The sequence below is a fragment of the Mauremys mutica genome, chromosome 1 (assembly GCF_020497125.1).
Source record: "Mauremys mutica isolate MM-2020 ecotype Southern chromosome 1, ASM2049712v1, whole genome shotgun sequence".
In the NCBI taxonomy this organism is placed as follows: domain Eukaryota; kingdom Metazoa; phylum Chordata; order Testudines; family Geoemydidae; genus Mauremys; species Mauremys mutica.
The window spans coordinates 19,048,828-19,068,970 of record NC_059072.1 but is presented as its reverse complement, the minus strand read 5'-3'; the positions used below and the strand labels follow the sequence as shown (position 1 = coordinate 19,068,970).

At 42.4% G+C, this 20,143-nt stretch overlaps 1 protein-coding gene across 1 annotated transcript in view; it reads right to left on the bottom strand.

Annotated features, from left to right (window-relative positions):
- The window catches only part of SEMA3D (semaphorin 3D), a 192,114-nt gene that overhangs the window by 42,969 nt on the left and 129,002 nt on the right, over window positions 1–20,143 (bottom strand). Inside the window, exons 10-11 of the mRNA XM_045002540.1 lie at window positions 2,582–2,696; window positions 2,115–2,184 (exon numbers count right to left, since the gene is read on the bottom strand). Coding sequence (XP_044858475.1) covers window positions 2,115–2,184; window positions 2,582–2,696 — 185 coding nt within the window. The remainder of the gene's footprint in view (window positions 1–2,114; window positions 2,185–2,581; window positions 2,697–20,143) is intronic.

The window sequence follows — 20,143 nt, the reverse complement described above, 5'->3', positions numbered from 1 at the left end:
TCATACTTAATATAACTGTGAATTAGAGTTTAAAACTTTGGTCTACTCAGGGGTGGCTCTAGGAATTTGACCGCCCAAAGCACGGCGGCATGCCGCAGGGGGCGCGCTGCCGGTCCCGCGGCTCTGGGGGACCTCTTGCAGACGTGCCTGCGGAGGGTGCGCTGGGAGGGCGGCAGGCGGCTCCGGCGGACCTTCCGCAGTTATGCCTGCGGGAAGTCCGCTGGTCCCGCGGCTCCGGTGGACCTCCCGCAGGCATGACTGCGGAAGGTCCGCCGGAGCCGCCTGCCGCCCTGCCGGCAAAATGCCGCCCCAAGCGCGCGCTTGGTGCGCTGGGGTCTGGAGCCGGCCCTGTGTCTACTGGAGAGTAGGTTTGTTAACCTTTTGGCCATCCTGAAAAAAACATCTTTTATCCTGGTGGGTGAAGGGATACAGAGATCTCTTATTCCTTATTATGATTAGGACTTTGGGGTGTGAATTTTAGAGACTGAAGGACAGCCCATTACATTCAGTTTGTATTTGACATTCTGTATTTTAATTCTTGTTCAGACAACCAGAGTATTAGAGAGGCATGTGGTAGGAGCATTGTAAACAAAAAATAAATAAATAAATAGTTGTGTGTCTTTTCTAACAAAGACGGTTGAATTATCTAACCAAAACCAAACCGTAGGCAAACGTGTTAATCTTACACTTTGTGTGACAAAATGGACATCCATTCACTTCTGTATAGCTTCAGTGGCTATGTAATCTTTAGGACAAGATCCTGTAATTCAGTTCAATTTTTGTCAGTTTGTTTACTGAATTGTATGAAGGTTCCAGGAGGCTTTGTTGCACATGGCATGGATCTTATCAATATTGTATTAATTCATACTGTTCCTATAGTTGACATTTACAGTGTCTTTAGTCCTTTGCACACTGCACTGAGACCCCAGGGCCCTGAGTTCTACTCCTGGCTCTGCCACTAATCAGCTGTGTGACCTGGCACAAGTCAAGTCATTTCTCTGTGTCACTCTCCTGCCTTGACACCTCCCCCTTTGGTTGGTCTATTTAGATTATCAACTCTTCAGGACGAGGACTCGCTTACTATGCGAATGCTCTGCATCTAGCCCAAAGGCACCCTAATCTTGGTCAGGGCATGTATGTGCTACTGTAATACAAATCAATAATAAAGACTACTACAAACTGATACAGAAATTATATCTAGAATGACTACGTTCCATTCCATCTGCAGCAGGTAGATTACTTTACACACAAAAACTACATTAAACATTATTAAGATGGAGAGTCAAATACTCAAAAGTTAGGATGCCAGAGGTAAAATTGCCAGTGCAAACTTAACTCGCCCCCTTGTGTGTATACATTATGATGCTGTCTCTGATCACACACTATTTTATCCACAGGACTTCTGCCTCATTCAGTTCAAAGGATGCAGGGTGCTCACTTAATCAGCAGTTATTCAATATCTGGTTGTAACCTTATTGTTCAATGTGTGACCCCATTTACTGCACACTATTCAAACCATGCTCTGAAAACAGAATTATTAATTTCCTCATTGGATGTTCTATGATGTACATCACTATAATATTTGAGTACTACACCAACATTAATTAATCTTCCAACCCCACTCCCCTCCTGTGAGGTGAAGGGGTATTATCTTATTATCATCCCCACCTATTATGCTGATGCGTTACTCTAAAGTGCTTTATTGCAAAAAGTGACCTACAGCTGTATCACCTTGACATGTGATATTGTTTGACCTCACAAGATAATCAGGGTCTGGCAGCAGAGGAGAATGACTTTATTTCAATAGGAGCTGTTGGGTACTCTGTAAAGCTAATCTTTTTTTTTTATTTTGAAATTCAACATCTTGAAGATTTCTGTGAAAAATTCACCTGTTTCTCAGTTGACTCTTTTTTAAACCAGGCACGTATTTAGATGCCTACATAAGGACTATGAAGCATAACTTTAGGCACACATTTTGGAAAATATTGGCCTAGGGGAATAGAGGTCAGTCCTGCAGGTCTTATTCCGGCAAGCTCCCTTTGACTTTAAGAGGTTTTTGCCTGAGTGAGGCCTTCAGGATTGGATTCCAGGGGCAAATGTGACCCTACACATACCTTGTAGTAGTGAAGACTCCATATACTAGAGGGTTTCTCTCATCTCTTGTGGAAAGTAAGAATATATCTTCTGTAATGGGAAAAGTTTCTTTTTATTAGACAGCCTATAAACATTTTCATATTTACCACCCTATCATTTGGAGCTTTGTAAACATAACATTAATCCTTACATTTGTTTGATTTTGAATTTTCTGTCCTGTGAATTGTGCTGAAGTTTTGATTTCTGCCATCTGCTGTATTCCACTTGGAATCAGCTGAACTTCTTCCCAAATGGGAAAAGCCAAGCAAAAATAACAGGCCATAATTCTGATCACATTTACACCAGCTGTATGCCAGGAGTAAAGTCAGTGGAGTTGCCCACAGTATAAAACTGGTGGGAGTGAGATCAAAACAATGTCCTGAGTTTCTGAAAATCCAAAACACAGAACAGATTACAGAACAAAATAGTAAAGCTCAGTTCAACTTACGTAGCTCATCAAAGTATGTGTCTGCCCCCTCAGGGCCAGGTATCGAGCACACTAGTCTTGCTTTCAAGAAAGTTGTCCACTTGTTTATTAGGCTCCGTTGACCTCCCATATCATTCTAATTTAAAAAATAAAGTTTTGCTTAATGACAAAATAAGACAATTTTACATAAGCATCTAAAATATCTGCTGATCCCCTTCTGAGCAGTGTTTTACAGGGCGTATTTCTAGTCCGCCCTTTCTATATTTAAAGTAGAAAAGGGATTAATGGGAAATGTTTAACACAAACATACATCTCACAAGAAATGCTTAAGATTGCAGGTGCAGGAAGACCTGCTGTATTTAAGGCTGCAGAGTGGTTTTCTTTGTGACCTCATTTTTAGTTACTCATAGTCTTGGGACTTTCAACTTTGGGGCTGAAAATTGAATGGTTTGGTATTATCCCAATTGTGATTGTATTCTTTTACTCCTTGTGCTGAAAAAAGCCTACTTTGAACAAATAAACTAAAAAAAAAAGAGAGAGAGAGATTACTATACCCCCCTTTTTACAGTTTATTTGGTCAAACTAGCCATTTTTCAGTACAAAGAAAGTAAAAGAATACATTTTCCCCCATTATACAAAAATCTGTTTGCAAAGTTTCTTTGAACAACTCCACAGCTGAAATGCCCAAAGCCACACCTCTCCCAGCCATGTAGTCTCTTCTTGTCAAGAGACAGTCATTCTGGAATCAATGGTTCTCTAGGAATTTTTTTACATACAGAATAATGGTGCAGATCATTTGGGCAGAGGTCCCAAAGACAAATTGCTGTACCTACCAATGGTTCTACAAACATACATACTCTATTTGTTATGTGTACACAGTTCACAGGGAGGTTTGTGGGAGGGCAAAATTTGATCAAATTACTATATCCTAAGTTCTTGGTGAAGTAGTCCCCTAAATTCCATTCTAGATAATTTCCCCTGAGCTACCCTTATAGCACTAACAAACAATGCTCAAAGGTTTAGGAATTGTCTAATGTATCAAGTATAAAACAAATGGGATACCAGGACCAAAACTGTTTCTGAAATATTAATATGCTTAACAAAATGTACTCATGAGTTGTCAAAAAATGAAAAAAAGGAGTTGATTCTGGAATGAAGTTTTAAATTTGTAAGGAGTCGACTGTAAACACTTAGTGACTGGATGATAACTATTACAGACATCCAGGAGCATGGTCTTAAATGTCAAAGTTCACTTTGCAAGGAGTTGCTTTTCTCCAGTAATGCATTCTCAGCTGACTAACTGTTGACTTCTCTTTTTTTCCATATTTGTTCCTTTTAAATATTTTTAGCTCAGTTTCTAATTTTTTTTGTAATTATTGCCTTTTGAATCAAAGTTCCTACAAGAACTGTCACCTCTCTGCTTATTTTTCTAAAGTCCTTCACAGCCCGCAGGTTTGCATCTAGCCAACAGATTTATTATACAGGTGTCAAAATTAGCAGCCTTACGTGACTAGTAAAGTATGCTCTGTACATGTGTGTTCTGTTTGGAGGTGCAACAGCTGAGCATTCTGGCACAAGCAACCAAACATACCTAAACAGTAAATAGCTCCGAGCTTTTCATGCATCTGGCCATTCTGTTCACCTAAATTACATCTATCTTTTCCACCAGAGTACCCTTATTAGCTCACTAGTTGATGCTGCACATTTTCAAAAGACTACAAGTAGTTTCTAAATGTCTTTCTGGGATTTGGAGTGATATTGGGGAAGCAGGGGGATGTCTGAAAGGATGAGAGAAGAATCTAGAGACATTCCGCTGCAACTACAGACCGGAAATTCTGTAAACGTCGTTCATAATCCTCAAGTCCGATCAGGCAAAGCTCTTAAACACCAACTTAATGTTAAACACATTAGCAGTCCCATTCAGTTCCTAAAGTTAAGCATATGCTTAAGTACTTTGATCGGTGCCTCAGCAAGCAGCTGAACCTATGTTACACATTGCCAATAATATTTTATTTCACATATTGAAACAAGGAGGAAAGTCAGCATCTTGTAACCTGCCAGCTCTACCTGGACTACCATCAAGTGCTCTATAAAGGAACCACAGAGTGAAAATTTCTACTACAGAAATTACAAATGGAAAATCCATTCCACTCATAACATCCTCTGTCCTTCAGCAGCAGCTTCTATCCTTCCAGGCACCTCTGGGTGAAAGAGGCAGTGAGACACAAAGAGTAAGGCACAGGGGAAACATGGGGGAATGGTTGTTTTTTTAAAACATTGGTATCTCTAGCGAACACTCAGCTCTACATCTCTTTTCCATAACACCTGAATGATGCAGTTTCTTTGCTTTTCTAATGCCTGCTCTGATAGCTTTCTAGAGGAGATTGAGCTGAAAAAGAAAAAGTAAATATGGGGGTGTCAATTGAAAGGGGGCAGGAATTGACAAATGTTGTAACTGCTCTATTTACTGGTGGGATGAGCCCAGCCTATGCCAAGAAGTAGTCACCATCTAAGAGTAATTTTGGACACCTCCCTGCTCTTGGATTCTCAGGTAACACAGTAGCTACTACTGCTTTCGATATCTGGGCTTAGCTGTGTAAGCAAAGCCTTTGCTCCGGGATGCAGACTTCACCACAACACTTCTAACTACTTCAGCCCTTGCAATTTGCCTGGAAATTTCAGCTACAACAAAACATGCTTATCTATCTGCTGATGGGAGTGCACTGGCATGAGCACAATAGTGCCCTGTGAACCACATAAGTTTCCCATTTCAATTCATTGCATTGGTTCTGACCTGGGCCTAATCTGGGAATGCATTACCTTAGAACATACCTCTTTTCCTATTCAATCACTACAACATTTGGGACATTTTTGCTGACAGTCAGTCCCTAGATTCTTCAGAGTGGGGACTGAAGGTAGGGAGCTTTTGGTGTAGGATCCCCAGTCCATCATGGCATCTTTATAGGCCTATAGAGTCCTGTCTATAGCACATTTGGCCAAACATCTTCTTGAAGCTTCAGTGACACATGGAAGGGGGGCTATTTTATTCTGTTTGTCTTTCGTGGATGGTTTGATTTAATATTTCACTGCACTTAATCATTGTCAGGCAAGGTCGGCCCACAACATTTTGGCACCTGAGGCAGGGAGCTCAAATGATGCCCCAATACCCCCTCGCTTAGGCCAAAACTTCGAAAGGTCTCAATTCTATCTTCTTCCTGTTCTACTCCTCTCATGGTATGGCTCTTCTACCTACCCCAATAAAGGAGAACTAACAACTTAAAATGCCTTGTTCAAAAATTTTAAGTAACACTTAACTTTCAAACGTCTTAACAGCAAATGTAACTTTTCTTGTCTTCATAGTAAACACTGGCATTTTTATCTGTTTGAATAATCAAAGTGGTGCTTTCTGTGCCTTCTTGGTTGCAAAGATTTGAACTACTTCCTAAAGGTCCACAGTCTGGGCCAGCTCACGCTCTATTGAGATGGTTGCAAGGCCGACCAGCCTCTCCTGTGTCATTGTGGAGTGTAGATGTGTTTTTATTAACTTCAGCTTGGAGAAGCTGCATTCTCCACTGGCAACTGTTACAGGAAGTGTTAGAAGTATGCGCAGAGCAACAAAAGCATTTGGAAAGAGGGTGGTCATCTTATTTGTGCACATATATTCCAGAACAGACTTTGGAGTTGATCCTGCTGAAATGTATCTTGAAAGGGCTTTCAATTCATCACCTAAATCACTCGCATCAATATCACGCATGTCATCATGTGCCAACACTGTCTCTAGTGCCCTGCATTGCTGGTGTAGGTCTTCTTCAGGTATAGTGAGGAGTTTGGGAATTCATACAACATCCCAAATATGTGTTCCTTGAGCTGCATGAAATGTTTTTCAGGTGACTGTATTGCACAATCTAGCACCTGGTTAAATAATTCAACTTTGAATTGTTGTTGGGGTCTCTTATGGGATTATCCTGTGCCTCGTAATGAAAATGTCTTCTTCAGTGACTCTTTGTATTCTTGAATGGGTGGGAAAATAGCTTCAGTGTGAAGTTCCTCTGCGAACTTCTGTGCACTCTTCAGAATGTTTTGAAATCCCTCATCTGACCAGTAAGACTGTAGGTATGACTTTGATTTGTCCAGTTGTTCCACTGCTCCAGATATATCAAGGTCAACACCTTGGAGTTTCTTGCTTACAACATTTATTTCAAACAGTATGTCATGCCACAACACTAAGCCACACAGAAATGTGAAGTTATGTATGTTTGGTGATTCCATTTCCCTCTGCCACTGTTCTCCCACGAACAGTTCCTGTCATAGTATTATCCTCCATAATGGCAACTATGGCATCATCTATCTTCCCAATTTGGTATTTGATAAGCTTTATCGCCTCCACTCAACTTTCCCATCATGTGGCACTCAGTGGTTTCAGTGTCAGAGAGGATGTTCCCAGATGTTGCTTCAAAATTTGCCATCGATGAGTTGATGTAGACAAAAATACACAGATGCTTTAATTACATTAAAAAATTCAGCAGCATCACTAGAAGCTGATACTGCATCACTGGCCACCAAGTTCAATGAATGAGAACTGCATGGGACAAAAAATGCTCCAGGATTTAACTCTCGGATCCGTGTCTGCACTTCTCTGTTCTTTCCTCTCATGTTGGCATCATTATCGTAGCCCTGACCTCTCATGTCAGCTATCGCAATTCCTATATCTTCCAGCTTTTTAAGAAGCACATTTGTCATACCAGCTCCTGTTGTATTATCAATGTCAATAAATACTAGAGAATGCTCTCTGACAATCACCATTGCAGGGACAGTTTCACTAGGCTCTGTTGTTGTTACAAAACGCACCATTAAAGTCATTTGTTCAGTATGGCTGATGTCAGGTGTGCAGTCCAGAATAACAGAGTAATATCTTGCTGACTTCAGATCTGCCACAATCTTCTGTTTGACTTTTGTTGCCAGTAACTGCATGATCTCATTTTGAATTGTTTTTCCAAGGTAGTGGTGTGTGTACATTTCTTGGGTGGTGACTCTTCTTAGATGCTTCTGGAGTACAGGATCAAACTCAGCCATCAGTTTCACAATTTTAAGGAAGTTTCCATTGTTTGGCACATACAGCTGATCTGAAGTGCCACACAGTGCTAGGCTTTGGGTAGCAAGCATTCTCACAATGGCAATGAGCCTTTTCAGAACATTTTGCCAGTAAAGAGACTCTAATGCAATCTTCTCTTGATGCTGATCATCTATGGCGGCCTTTAACCTTAGTCCCATCTCAAACTCTTTCCACCTATGGAATGCTCTCTGGTGATTTGCTGCCTTCTCATGGCATGCCAGATTTCTAGCCAGATTTTTCCAGTCCTTTGTTCCTGTAGAACCCAATGTGGCTGGAACATTAGACTGGAAGAGTTTGCAACAAAAACACTATGTAGCATTCTGGGTTTTTGAGTACATAAGCCATGGCCTCTCCACTTTGTCACCACTGGGGATTTCACGCCAGGAATGTGTTGGATGGAAACTTCTATTTTCATTGTCTTTGGGGAACATGAAGTTTTTCACTTGCTGTGGCCCATGCAGTACAAGAAAGTCCCTCAGGCTACTGCTCAAGTGGGTCCACAGTCCTGGATCATCTAGACGTAAGGAACTAAACTCAGCAGCAGCTGTTTCTTGCGCCTCCACCACACTCTTCTCTGATCTACACTTTTCTTCAGGAATGTGCATGGTTATATCCATTTGAGATGGAGATATGGATGCTGCAGTAGCTGCCAGGTCACCTGCACTCTGACTAACTGCAAGATCAGGCATATCCTCACCACTCACATACTCACTGGGGCCAGGCTCACCGTGAACATTTGTGCCTATGTATCTTAGGAAAGCTCCTTCCTGCTTAGATAGAAAAGCTTCCTTTACTTTTTCTTTTTCTGAATGCTGCCCCAGAGGGGCGTCTTCTTCTTTCACTCATGACTGCTGTTCTGTGCCAGCTATAGTGGCTCTCAACACTCAATTGAAGGGGACAAAGCAGGCTGGTAGCAGTGCCTGAGTGAGGGAAGATATCAGTGTCTTAAGAACCTAACTGGCTCCTACTACTTCAGCTGACTGCCTGTTCTCCTCGAGTGGGTTCAGGGAAGCAGCAGGAGACAGGAAGCTCCCTGAGAAGCTGGTGTTAATCAGTCCAGGCTTCTGGGGGTGCTAGAGAGGTACATAAAAGGCTCCTCCTCCTCCTCTCTCTCCCTGCAGCTCCTGCTGCTTTCTGTTATTCCCTCTCACCTTTTCTCCTGCCTTGCTGTTATGTCTCTTGTGCCCTCCTTCCTCCAGCACAGCACTCCACCATCTCTGTGCATCTAGAGCAGAGAGAATACATATGCACGAGCAGCAGACACAATTTTCTACACTCTGGGTCCTAGTGGTGCCTCCCCAGAGTCTGGCACCTGAGGCAGTCACCTCAGTTTGCCTCATGGTAAGGCCAGCCCTGCTGTCAGATGCTCAAATGCAACCTCAGTGGGTAGCAGATCACTAAATTAATATAACGAAACCTTCAGAGGCTAGGTGAGCAGAGATTGGAAAGAGGGTAAAAGAGAAAGGAAGGGAAGAAGGAAAGAAAAGAGTAAATTAAGAAAGGGAAATTCAAAGTGTGTGTGTGGGGGGGGAGAAATCCTGGGAGAGGAGGAGACTATGCAGGTAGGAGAATAGCAAGAAATAACTTGAAATGGGGAGATCCTCAGTCATTTCCTCATCTGGTGTAAACCAGCATAGCTCCATCATAGGTGTAGTTTGACTGCAATATTTTTTTTTGTGGGGGAAGGGGGAGGGGAAGCAAAGCACATTCATGCACACACACGTGCATGGTGAAGTCAGCTCACTTGGCTCACTGGATCTCTCCCCTGGCCAGGAGTGGTACCTGGGCTGCCAGTACTGGGGGAGATGGGCCGGCTTAATGGGGAAGTCCCAGCTGCTGCTGGCGGCCACTCTGGCACCGGTGGTTGTAGTGATGTCGCTGCTTTGGCGCTGCTGAAACTGCCTCCCTGCTGGGGCTACTGCTGCTGCCAAGGGGATGCCACATGCTGGGTTCCTGCTTCCCCCTGCCCATTCCGGTATCCCCTTCATTCCCTCTCCCCTCTGCCTTCCTCTCCCCACTGTCCCCTGCCTCATCCCATCCCCTTCCTCTCCCCACTGCCCCCTGCCCCATCCTCCAACCCCTTCCCTTCACCTTGCCCAATGCCACTGTCTCTTCCCACCCGCCCACTCCATACCCCCCACTCCCCCTTGCCCCACCACATTCTCTTGCCATGCCCCTCATGGGCACTCACTGCTGTACAGGGTACAGGCGGGCACTAGAACCCAGGAGGCAGTGTCCAGTTGCTGAGGCAGCACCCAGAGCACAGGGGAAAGGCTGCTCCATCCCACTTTAAATTGGGGGTGGGGGGGGAGGTGCAGTGTGGGAAGGACAGAGCCCCCCTCCTGAGAAAGTTGAGCAAACCCTGCTCTGTGCTTGCACAAATGGGGGGTGGGAGGTGGGACGTGAGCCCCCGGGATACCCTCCTCACACCTTGCCTCTGCTTGAGGGGGGCAAAATAAGGGGGCTTTCACCAAGAGAAATCAGTAAAGCGGGATGCAGAAGAAGAGATACAACTTTAGAGAATGTTTTCACCCCTCAGCCATAAGGCCTACTACAACGAGATGAGACAATGGCAGGAGAGGATGGCACAGGATGAATTTAAGTGTATGTGTTGAGAGGAGGAGGGGCAGGAAGAATACTTTAGTTTTTCAATCTAAAATTATGGCCAGACTAGTCACGCCACATGAGCAGCCCAAAGGTATCTGAAATCTTATCTCTAAGTATCACTGTCTATAGATCCTGAGAACACTGGCTTAGTAGTGTTTACAATACACTTTGTTGCATTACAGAAGAAGGCACTTAAAGCTGCATATTTTTCTCTATATAAATAAAGATTTAATTAGCACTTACTGCTTTGTAATCTTACAAGTTGTAACAGATACCAATGCTTCCGGCTGAAATGCCTTCTTCTGTAATATAAAGAAGTGCCTGTAAACTCTGCTACTCATGTGTATTTTGGAGTGAGAGGCAGCTTTAGATACACTGCCAGCTGGAAAGCAGATAATTTACCTGGAGTCGCAAGTCTGTTATAGTAAGACTAAAAAAAGACAGCACACACAAATTAACTAGTGACAAGGGAAGCCTATTCATTAAGATTATAAAATGTTAAATTAATATATTCTAAGGCCAGAAAGGACCACTGTGATCATCCAGGCTGACTTCCTGCATTCCACACTAGGCCATAGAACTTCCCCAAAATAGAGCATATCCTTTAGAAAAAAACATCCAATCTGAATTTTAAAATGGCCAGTGATGGAGAATCCTCCACAACCTTTGGTAAATTGTTTGAATGGTTAATTACCATTAAAAATATATGCCTTATTTCCAGTCTCAATTTGACTTGCTTTGACTTGGTACAGTACATTAAAGAGATATTGTAACTATTAGAAATGGTAAAAAAAAATATGATGGAACGATTTTCTGCCATTAAAATGCAGTTGCATTGAAATCAAGATGATTTGCTGGAACGTGTGAATTTCAACAGAATTTTCAACAGAACAAAGTCAAAGCTAACTCTTTCGACCTTCGCTTTTTGTTTAGATAATGTTGAAATGCTTCATTTTGACTCCCGTTTCGATTAATTTCATTTTGACTTTTAAAATATAAATTTTAATATGCGTTATAATTATACAGTTTTGATATTATCAAAGTGATTTTTTTTACTCTATCTATAATAAATGTTTCAACATTATCTAAATTAAATGTTTCAATGGTAAATTGATTTTTTTAAAATGCTTCTTCCATGGGAAATGTCAGCTTTTTGTTATGATTTAGAACAAAACCAAATTTTGAAACATCTGAACTTTCTATGGAATGGAAATTCCAATTTCTACCCATCTCTAGTGACTATTCAAATATTTGAGGCAACACTGAAATTAATACAGCTCTACTAAGAAATATAATACCCTTGTCAAATCAAGAAGGCACGCTCTTCAAAAGTCAGAATATAAAATTTGTATTCGAGATTAAGGCTGAATCCTGCAGATTTTATGTGAATAGCTCTACTGCTGTGCAAATCATATCTCAACAAACTGAAGGTCTCATTCAGCTCTCATTAATGTGAACAGAAAGTCTCTCACTGACTTTAAACAGGAGATGGCTCAGGCTCCAAAATTGTAATCATAATTTACACAATTAATAACTTTTGGCACTCGGTTCATATTAGAAACTGCAACTGATCTTTCTCATTCATGTCAACATCAAAATGTAAATGTAGATGCATTTGAAGCCCTTGCTTTCTATCTACAAAATTAATATGTCTCTTTCTGATTAAAAATAAAGAGGAATCTTTCTGATCTGCAATTTTCAAGTACCAGAACAAAATATATGTTTCCTAAACCATGTGGTTATAGGTAAGTTATCTGAGCATTAACCTTTTTTTGCAAGTAAAATCTATCACACCACTATTGATCTTGGAGCGTATAGATTAAAAATAAAATTAAATGATACATTTTCAATCACTTTATGGAAATATGTAGATGACATTAATGTAGCTGAATCAAAATTCACAATTGTGTGCCTTGGAATCCACTAGACAGGAAAACAGATGGCAGTACAGCAAAAGAACATCTGAGCCTAATTGATTCTTAATCTCTCATTTGGGTTGTAAATAACACTGAATGTCAGAACAGAAAATGCATTTTTTAAACCAGTAAACATTGAAGACATCAGAAAATGTAATACATAAAACTTTAAAGATAGTAATTATCCTGAACAGCTGCATAAATCAAATCAGACAATGAGTGGAATTCAAAGGAGGCGGCTATTAATTAGTGCCTGTGGCAAGATGCAAAAGGACCATCCAAAGTGAATTCCTAGCAGGAACAAAAGGAAATACCAGCAAACAAAATGAAAAGAGCTGGAACCGCGAAAGACCCTGGAGCTCTAGCTGATAGATCCACCAAAAACAAATAAAATCCTAAGCAACAGAGAGCAGCACTATGGAAAAGTTTCCAGCAGACCAATAAAATTCTATTGAGAAACTGCCAACATTCTAATGTCCATGAATTTATGCCTCCAAACACATAATTCCTTTGTGACTCTCTAAGTATTACTGCCTAATATTTTTATTCTGGCATTGTCCAGCTGTGCTAGGTACTGGCCACATACAGGAAAGATGCAGTCCCTTCATCCAAGAGCTTTTTATCTGTAGGGTCTGAGTCAAAGCATATTGAAGTCCATGGGAAGACTCCCATGATTTCAGTGGGCTCTACATCAGGCCCTAAGAAGATAAGCAATACAGGAAGGGTGGGAGAGCGAGAGAATAAGAAAGAGAATAAAAATATGCACAAGTAAAAATAAAAGGAAGGGTGGTCATGTGGTTAGGGTTAGGCTTTGCGAGTTAGGGTTAGGCTTTGTGAGTCCTGGGTCAGTTCACAGCTTCCTATATGACTTTGGGCAAGTCACTTTCTCTCTCTCTCTCTGCCTCAGTCTCCCATGGGGATAATTCTGTCTTGGAGTAGTGTTTGTTTCTCACTATGTGTTTGTACAGGGGTTAGCACAACGGGCCCCAATGTTGGCTGGGACTGCAACACACTATCATACTACTACTATTAAAGAACACTTTTATTCAATATTATGGGACAAAGAATTCACTATATTCCCTGTCTTGGACCCACAGAATTGGTGCTACTCTCCCAGCTTCGGAACAGTCTCTTGGAGGAACCCCATCAATATGTCAGACCCTAAGGGGTCTCACTCTTTCTTCAGGTCAGGCCACCACCTCCTGGGACTGCACCTGTGGGGCTTCAGCACTCCTGCTTTACACCATGAGCTCTGTTCAGTGAGTCCAACGGAGAGAGACCCGCTGGTAGAGACTTGTCCATTCTTCAGGGATTAATGCACCTCACCAAGCATTTACAGTGACACTTAAGCAATGTTTTCAAAACAGTTGGGTTTATTAGTCAACTGGAACATAGCATAGGAAACCCTTATCCTTATGTGGGGTGCTTTACCAAGTGTTAAGTCAGTCTAATGAGATAAATCAATTAACAGCAGGATACCAAAGGAGGAGAAATAACTTTTGAAGAGGTAAGAGAGTGTCCCATTACAGACAGCTGACAAGAAGGTGTGAGTAACAGTAGGGAGAAATTAATAACACTTGATAAAGCACCCCACATCCTTTCATGTATTTATACCTGCTCCTGTATCTTTTACTTCATACATCTGATGAAGTGGGTTTTAGCCCACAAAAGCTTATGCCCAAATAAATTTGTTAGTCTCTAAGGTGCCACAAGGAGTCCTCATTTTTTATCTGGAGAGAAAACTACAGAAGCAGGGAAAGTGAAAGGAACTCAGTTTGAGCAGGCCACATCACCTATGGAAATAAGAACATAAGAACATAAGAATGGCCGTACTGGGTCAGACCAAAGGTCCATCTAGCCCAGTATCTGTCTACCGACAGTGGCCAATGCCAGGTGCCCCTGAGGGAGTGAACCTAACAGGCAATGATCAAGTGATCTCTCTCCTGCCATCCATCTCCATCCTCTGACGAACAGAGGCTAGGGACACCATTCTTACCCATCCTAGCTAATAGCCATTTATGGACTTAGCCACCATGAATTTATCCAGTCCCCTTTTAAACATTGTTATAGTCCTAGCCTTCACAACCTCCTCAGGTAAGGAGTTCCACAAGTTGACTGTGTGCTGCGTGAAGAAGAACTTCCTTTTATTTGTTTTAAACCTGCTGCCTATTAATTTCATTTGATGACCCCTAGTTCTTGTATTATGGGAATAAGTAAATAACTTTTCCTTATCCACTTTCTCAAGATCAATCATGATTTTATATACCTCTATCATATCCCCCCTTAGTCTTCTCTTTTCCAAGCTGAAGAGTCCTAGCCTCTTTAATCTTTCCTCATATGGGACCCTCTCCAAACCCCTAATCATTTTAGTTGCCCTTCTCTGAACCTTTTCTAGTGCTAGAATATCTTTTTTGAGGTGAGGAGACCACATCTGTACACAGTATTCGAGATGTGGGCGTACCATGGATTTATATAAGGGCAATAATATATTCTCAGTCTTATTTTCTATCCCCTTTTTAATGATTCCTAACATCCTGTTTGCTTTTTTGACCGCCTCTGCACACTGCGTGGACATCTTCAGAGAACTATCCACGATGACTCCAAGATCTTTTTCCTGACTCATTGTAGCTAAATTAGCCCCCATCATGTTGTATGTATAGTTGGGGTTATTTTTTCCAATGTGCATTACTTTACATTTATCCACATTAAATTTCATTTGCCATTTTGTTGCCCAATCACTTAGTTTTGTGAGATCTTTCTGAAGTTCTTCACAATCTGCTTTGGTCTTAACTATCTTGAGTAGTTTAGTATCATCTGCAAACTTTGCCACCTCACTGTTTACCCCTTTCTCCAGATCATTTATGAATAAATTGAATAGGATTGGTCCTAGGACTGACCCTTGGGGAACACCACTAGTTACCCCTCTCCATTCTGAGAATTTACCATTAATTCCTACCCTTTGTTCCCTATCCTTTAACCAGTTCTCAGTCCATGAAAGGACCTTCCCTTTTATCCCATGACAGCTTAATTTACGTAAGAGCCTTTGGTGAGGGACCTTGTCAAAGGCTTTCTGGAAATCTAAGTACACTACGTCCACCAGATCCCCCTTTTCCACATGTTTGTTGACCCCTTCAAAGAACTCTAATAGATTAGTAAGACACGATTTCCCTTTACAGAAACCATGTTGACTATTGCTCAAAAGTTTATGTTTTTCTATGTGTCTGACAATTTTATTCTTAACTATTGTTTCAACTAATTTGCCCGGTACCGACGTTAGACTTACCGGTCTTTAATTGCCAGGATCACCCCTAGAGCCCTTTTTAAATATTGGCGTTACATTAGCTAACTTCCAGTCATTGGGTACCGAAGCCGATTTAAAGGACAGGTTACAAACCTTAGTTAATAGTTCCGCAACTTCACATTTGAGTTCTTTCAGAACTCTTGGGTGAAAGCCATCTGGTCCCGGTGACTTGTTAATGTTGAGTTTATCAATTAATTCCAAAACCTCCTCTAGTGACACTTCAATCTGTGACAGTTCCTCAGATTTGTCACCTACAAAAGCCAGCTCAGGTTTGGGAATCTCCCTAACATTCAAATGGCCTCTGACTGAACTATGTGTGGGAGACAACACTATTTTAGCGTTGAGTTCCTGTACCTCTCACAGATTGGCTCTTACCTCTTTAAGAGCAGTAATTTACTCACAACAAATGTGCAGAACTATTAGGGTCGCCATGGAAAACTCGACTCTCATTTTATAAAATATTTTCACATCACACCCAGAGTTTCTACTGAATTATTTTTGGATGTGTCCCAAACTGGAGAGTCTAACTGTACAGTAAGGAACCCGCTGGAATGGTTACCATTCATACCAGAAAAAAAGAGAGATCAATAGGCTCAGGTGAAGTGACAGAGATTACAACAGGTGTGTAGGCTTTGGGAGGAAAGTAATCATGAATCAAAGCTCTAACATGCAGAATGTTCTTGGGGGTGCCAGGAACACTCAGTACTCAGGTTGCATTTCCACAACAGGGCTTCTGCCAACATTTGATGCATTCTCAAAGACTGCACTGGATTAACTCTTCTGTGGGCCCGGGGCTATTAGATTTTGCGGGGCGCCTGTATACAAGTCTTTTTCCTAATTTAAAACAAAATGATCACAAGTATGGCATCTAGGGTATTAACCCTATACTAAACTTGCCTTTTAATTAACATAAAGCCGTTCTGTGGTTACATTTCAGTCTTAAAACATGTAGAATATAGTTAAGTTAATTCAAAAATAGCCTACTTCTTATCTTAGAACAGCTGTTATCTTCATTTTTTTCTGGGAGGGATTATGGGTGCAGGAAGAGGCTCCAGGCTGGGGCAGAGTGTTGGGGTGCAGGACAGGGTGAGGGGTTTGGGCTCTGGGAGGGAGTTTAGTGCAGGAAAGGATTCTGACCTGGGGCAGGGATGCAAGAGGGGTTGTGGGGTGCAGATGTAACACGAACAGACCCCAGACGGCGGCGGGCAGGATTGAACGTGGGGCCTCTGGAGCTTACTACATGAGCCTTTACAGCATGAGCCAAAAGCAAACTGGCTGTTAGCTAAGGCTGTAGAGCAGACATTTAACTCTCTCTCTCTCAGTGGTCTCCGTGCCACTAGATGGGACAGAACACCACACCCTGGAGGTGTGTGGGTTACAAAGGATCCAGCCGGGAGGCGCTTAGCACAGGCGGCTCCCAGCTGGCGGTGCAGCAGACCTCAGACAGGCTGCCTCCATGTCGTGGCCCCACACCACTCCCAGAAGCAGACGGCTGCTGGCATGTGTCTGCACACCCCTGTGGGGAGGGGGACAGTGTGCCTCAGTGCACTGCTGGCACCCACAAGTGCCACTCCCACAGCTCCCATTGGCCAGGAACTGGCCAATGGGAGCTGCAAGGACAGTGCTGGGGACAGGGACAATGTGCAGAGCCTCCTCCCTCCGCCCCCTTGCTAGGGGCCACAAAGACATGCCAGCAGCTGGCCGCTTCCAGGAACGGCATGGGGCCACGGCATGCAGGCAGCCTGCCTGAGCCCTGCTATGCCAGGGAGCACCTTAGCCTCGGGCTTTGGGCTGCAGCCCCTAAAGCCCCTGCGTTAAGTCGGCCCTATGAATAGGGACAGAGTGGCATATGGTCAGCAGTTAAGGCTAATTCCTTATGACAAAGCAGCCATGCAAAAGGCATCAGGAGATGTTAGAAATGGATACCTGGTAATAGTTGTTAACTGTTCAACTAGGGAAAAAAAAAGCCAATAAAAATGATCATAATTCATCTTTCTGTCATTAGATTTAAGCCATACCATCCATCTTCATAAAACATTGACATCGTTATTTTGGTTTTGATGGAAGGAAGTAATTGGCTTCATCTCAAAACCTCTTCAAACTACTTTAGTTGTTATGCGTCACAATGTTGTTTCCTCTGAGAAAGGACAGTCTCATATGAAGTGGATGATATGTGTTGAAGTGAGGTCTAACCAGGCTGAGGCAGTCTCCAGCAGAAACACCTCATACTGTCCTCGATACCTTTGTAGTTAATTCTCCCAGATGTGTGTCACTTCTAACTCATTTGTGTATCTTTTTCCCATATTCCCTCTTCCAGATCTCTGATGATTAGTGCAAACAAGACTAGACTAATATGCTGCCTGTGACACTCTATTTGTCAATATCCATTTACCACTACTCTCCTCTCTGATTGTGGTTTACAAAGCCCCAGCCTACACTAGCAACGTACATTGATTTTCCACATCCCTGAGCAACACAGTTATACTGACCTAACTCCATGTGTAGACAGTGCTATGTCAATGGGAGGGCTTCTCCTATCAACATAGCTACCACTTCTCAGGGAAACGAATACCTATGCCGACAAGAGAAGTCCTCCCATCGGCATAGGAAGAATCTTTACTGAATCACTACATTGGTGCTGCTGCAGCTTTTTAAGCGTAGACAGGCCCTCAGCCATAGGTTATCTAATTATGCCCAGTTATTCATTAGCGTCAAGGGTTCAGCAATGCCATAGGTCTGCTTATTCTTCAATGGGAGTTTCAAGTGAGGAAAAGGTGATTGCAGAACTGGACAAAAATTCCATTCAGTACTCAATGAAAAGCCTTATTGAAGTTCAAGTCCTGCCTGCTTATGCTTTACCCCAGTTAGCTCTCATAGGTCATCTACTCAAAAAAGCTAACAAGGAGTCTTTAACATGGCCACTCCTGTATAAATCCTTGCTCACTGGCTTTGGCCAGCATCTATGTGTCCCAGCAGCCTCCTGTTCTCTGTTTAATTAAAATGAACTATATTGTCTAAATACATAAAACCTATTAACATGATACAGCAAAAAAGATTGGCAAGTTATAAAATGTAACATACTTGATCATGAAGCTACAGGAAAGTCCGGCAACTAGTTGAGTCATGCAGTGCAATGACAAATAAGAGACCTGGGTTTTAGTGGCTTAAATAGTTACACTGTGAACTGTTCTTCTGAAGCATCTCGAAGAAGTGGGCAAAGCAGTGCTGGGATATGTTGATTTCTCACCTAGCCACAAGGTGAGCTCAATGTTCGCAACCACGAGATGTAGATTTAGAGCATGAAAACACAAGATGAAAGTGCAGATGAAGCCTTCACAACAACCCTTAGGGTAACTAGTATCCTGAGTCATTACCACAGGGCGAGTGACAGCCACCTCAGGAGGCAACAACTCAGCCTGAGCCACAAGCAGCTGACAGCCCATTATTCAATGGCTGGAGCGTTCCTTGAAGTAAGTAGGTAAGTAAGCAAATAAATAAATAAATAAACAAACAAACAGGATAACTGTCCAAGAGAACATGGTTTGGGGAAAATTCAGGACTGGAGTGTGTTGGGGTCACCCTACAAGCAGAAACCAAGGCTGGTAGAGATCAGGCATTGTGACTGGTGTATAGCTGGCAGCTACTGGGGTCAGAGTTTCTGGATACACACACTCAGGGTATGAACTGCATGCTTGTTGCTGACTGTGAGCATCCCAGCTTGGAAGCTACAGCAGCAAAGTACTGGGATGCACTCAGGGTTATAGGGTAAGAAGTAACACAACCCATCACTAGCCTGGATTGCACCCTGAACCCCTATCACAATTATTCTCTCTCTCTCTCTCTCTCTCTCTTACTAAGGTTCAGTACATTTTATGTATTCCTCTTCTACATTAGCATGACTTACATTTTTGACTTAATGTTGCAATATATAAAATTTCACACAAATTGGTGATTGCAGTGCTGAAACTCACCCACGAGAATCTGAAAATTATACAGGGACCTCCTTTCGCCATGCCTTCACCAGAGCCAATAAAATAAAGCTAGTCCAAAAAAAATCATCAGGGTTAGAAACAAATGTTGTATAGAGCTTGCTTCCTGCTTTGGTTGTGTCCAAGGCATCAAACCTTAAAATGACATCATTCTGCTTGTTGACATCTGAAAGCTGTCAAATGGTACAAACATTAATGTGTAAGCCTGAAAGCCCATGAGATGTTGACTGCTAAAAACCTTTGAGAAAGTGTGTTGCAGAGGTGTTTTGCTGGCAAATCAGCACAAATGTTTTCAGAAGCAGGACATGCTTCCTAGAATTGGTCCCGGACCAGTGATCAAAGAAATAAAAAACATCTCCATCCACGTCCAGCAGCATGTCTAGGTGAGATCACAGAAAATAATGAAAATAGTGACCCAACACCAGACCGAAGACTGACTTCCATGAGACCTACTAGCTACACCCTCCCAGTTTGATAGTGAACCATTGATAACTACCTTTGAGTACGGTCTTTCCACCAATTGTGAACCGACTGTCATGGGGTGTCGCAGTCCAGGGGTGCAAATCCAGACCAATGAGAGGCTGTGTCACCATTTGCCCTGTAACACGGAGTGCCTTACAATGCTTTGCTGTTGTAGGTCCCAACCTGGGCTGCTCA